The 3,245-nt window shown below is 36.8% G+C and overlaps 1 protein-coding gene across 1 annotated transcript; it reads right to left on the reverse strand.

Annotated features, from left to right (window-relative positions):
- Window positions 1-964: 964 nt before the first annotated feature.
- LOC136064503 (secreted RxLR effector protein 161-like) lies at window positions 965-1,684 on the reverse strand. The gene has a single exon (XM_065766328.1). The coding sequence runs from the start codon at window positions 1,682-1,684 to the stop codon at window positions 965-967; it is 720 nt and encodes a 239-aa protein (XP_065622400.1).
- Between the last annotated feature and the right edge of the window lie 1,561 nt (window positions 1,685-3,245).

A 3,245-nucleotide genomic window follows, 5' to 3' on the forward strand; every position in this document is an offset into this window, starting at 1 on the left:
AAACAAACTAAAAGACTCAAAAATCTTTTTGTGTTTGATCAACAAAGATTGAGCATGTGAAAACACATTTAATCAAATACAATCACACAAATGTATATGGCATTCATTGAACATAGACATGTGTGTATATGAGAATTGAGATAGTCCATAGTCTAATGTGAAGTTTCAATGATCAATTCAACCAAGACATACACAATTAGCACTAGATACTGTGACCCATCTCAATTATAGAAATATGCATATGTGACCTCCCACTTGAACTTGATTACATTTCTTTGGAGCTTTTCATTTGGCTCTATGAACATCATATCATTTGATCTTTTTGAATCAATACATCTCATTGTGAGATCGATGCCTGAAATTTTTGATATTTCAATTTGAGTAGTTAGCCTTTGGCTTTTTGGGTATCATACATTTTATTTTTGGTCGCTTTACCTTTTTCCTAGTCAAATACTAGTATGTGCGACAGGCTTTTGCAGCTCAATATCTCTTTTCATTTGGAGATTTACATTTGGTGAGCTCTTTAATTAAAAGCAATAAAATATAATAGTGGGAAGATATATAGGCACAATTCTATGCATGTCTCAAGATCAACAAAATCATTCACTAATTATTCATGACAAGGTTGAAGATCTATTTACAATAGTCACATAGATTTCAAGATTTCTCCTATAGTGGTATGAGTGCATAGGAAATAAGCTAAGCTCATAGATGCACAAAGCCATTCGTACAAAGGTACAGGGCAAAACATGTTTTGAAACAAAACTCAACAAAGTCGATCAAACTTTTTGGATTTTCTACTTTTTATGTATTTTTGGATTTTTGACATAAAAGCAAGAAAAGATTGATCAAAAGCATTAATGTAAAAACATTTTAATTAAAGGAATGCAAAAACACATAACATGCATGACAAAAAAATGCATAAATGAACACCAAAAAAAAAAAACCACATGGAAGATAGAGTTCAAGGAATGATACTGACACCAATGGTCTTACGCAAAGATTCAAACCTCGGACCATCAAGAGGTTTAGTGAATATGTTTGCCTCTTGATTGTCAGTGTTGATGAACTCTTGATACACAATCTTTTCCTCCACCAAGTCCCGAATGAAGTAATACCGGATCTCGATATGCTTGGATTTTGAGTACTGAACTGGATTCTTTGACAGATTTATGGCACTAATGTTATCACAGAGTACACACTTAGTGTCTTGAGTGATTCCATAGTCATGTAGTAGTTTTCTCATCCATAGAAGTTGAGCACAACAACTTCCTGCTGTTATATATTCAGCTTCAGTTGTTGAAAGAGAGACTGAATTCTGCTTTTTGCTCATACATGAAACCAAGTTATTCCCAAGATAAAAGCAACCACCGGAAGTGCTTTTCCTATCATCAATGCATTCGGCCCAGTCAGTATCTGAATATCCAGCCAAGTATTCATTTGAATCTTTTGAATACCAAATCCCATAATCAGATGTGCCATTGATATATCGAATGATTCGCTTGACTGCTGTCAAGTGTGACTTTTTAGGCACTGCTTGGAAACGTGCACATACCTCGACACTAAAAGCAATGTCCGGTCTACTTGCAATGAAGTATAGAAGACTGTCAATCATGCTTTGATAAAGTGTTGGATGTACGTCAACACCGGTTGCATCTATGCTCAGTTTTGCCGAGGAACTCATGGGAGTGGAAGTGTGTTTCTTAGAGTCTAGACCAAATCTTTTGACAAGATTTTTGGCATATTTCTCTTGAAAGATAAATATTCCATCCTTCTGCTGTTTCACTTGAAGCCCTAGGAAGTAGTTTAACTCCCCACCATGCTCATGTCAAATTCCCTTTTCATTTCTTCCGAAAAGTCATGAGCTAATTGATCAATTGTGGATCCAAAAACAATATCATCCACATATACTTGGGCAACAAGGAGAGATTTCTCATCTCTTTTAACAAACAGTGTTCGATCGGCTTGGCGTCTCTTGAAACCATGATCCAATAAATATGTGGTAAGGCGATCGTACCATGCTCTTGGTGCTTGCTTCAACCTATACAATGCTTTCTTTAATCTTAACACATGATCTAGAAACTAAGGGCCTTGAAATCCCTTTGGTTGCTCAACAAACACTTCTTCATTTAGAAAGCCATTCAAGAAAGCACTCTTCACATCCATTTGGTACAACTTGAAGTCCATAATGCATGCTATGGAGAGAAGAATTTGAATTGATTCAAGTCTTGCTACCGATGCAAATGACTCACCGAAATCTATTCCTTCAACTTGAGTATATCCTTGAGCCACCAATCTAGACTTGTTTCTGACAACTTCACCATCTTCATCAGCCTTGTTCTTAAAAATCCACTTGGTGTCGATCACATATGTATCCTTGGGCCTTGGAACCAACTCCTATACATCATTTCTAACAAATTCATGTAGCTCTTGGTGCATAGACTCTATCCAATTCTCATCTCTGAGAGCTTCCTCTACCTTCTTCGGTTCAAACTGAGCAAGATAACAATTGTACGTAACATGATTCATACTGTAGCTTGGTCCTCTTCTCAACTGAAGTCCCTCATTCACATCACCAATGATATTACTTGTTGGGTCATTGAGAGTTACTCTTGACGATGGTCTCTTAGAAGTTGAAGGTTCCTCATCATGAGAGATTGGAGGTTAGACTTCCGGAGGTGTAAGTAGGCTTGAAACTTCTTGTGTTGATCTAGTCTCTCTTCTTGATATAGGAGGTGTAGACTCCTTTTCAGGTGATTCTTTCTCAGCATCATCACCTAGAGACATATCATCATCATCATCATTCTTCAGAAGATTTAGCCCTTTGCCATCATCATTAATGTCCTTTTCTGAGATGGTGTCATCTATGACCACATTAATTGACTCCATCACCATCTTAGTGCACTTGTTGTACACTTTATATGTTCGGCTATTTGTGGAGTATCTTAAGAATATCCCTTCATCATTTTTAGCATCAAATTTTCTAGGATGCTGAAAATTCCTTCTTGATGTCGTGCTCATTGCAAAAGGCTTCAAATTTAGCATTTTCAAATTCCTTCTCATGATCGCTTCTGATTTTGACTATGGGAACCCCTTTTTCATTCTGTAGCCTCTTGCATAGCCTTTCCATTTTATCACATGCTTCTGACTTCTCTCTAAGGAATTCCACCCAAGAGTACCTTGAGTAATCATCAACTACCACCGTAATATCGCGTTTTCCACCCATGCTTTCAGTTCTTATTGGA

The sequence above is a fragment of the Quercus suber genome, unplaced genomic scaffold (assembly GCF_002906115.3).
Source record: "Quercus suber isolate HL8 unplaced genomic scaffold, Cork oak 2.0 scaffold_699, whole genome shotgun sequence".
NCBI lineage: Eukaryota > Viridiplantae > Streptophyta > Magnoliopsida > Fagales > Fagaceae > Quercus > Quercus suber.

What these genes read in the sequence shown, in the direction of transcription:
- LOC136064503 (XM_065766328.1), bottom strand. Translation starts at nt 1,684, where the DNA reads ATGAGTTCCTCGGCAAAACTGAGCATAGATGCAACCGGTGTTGACGTA.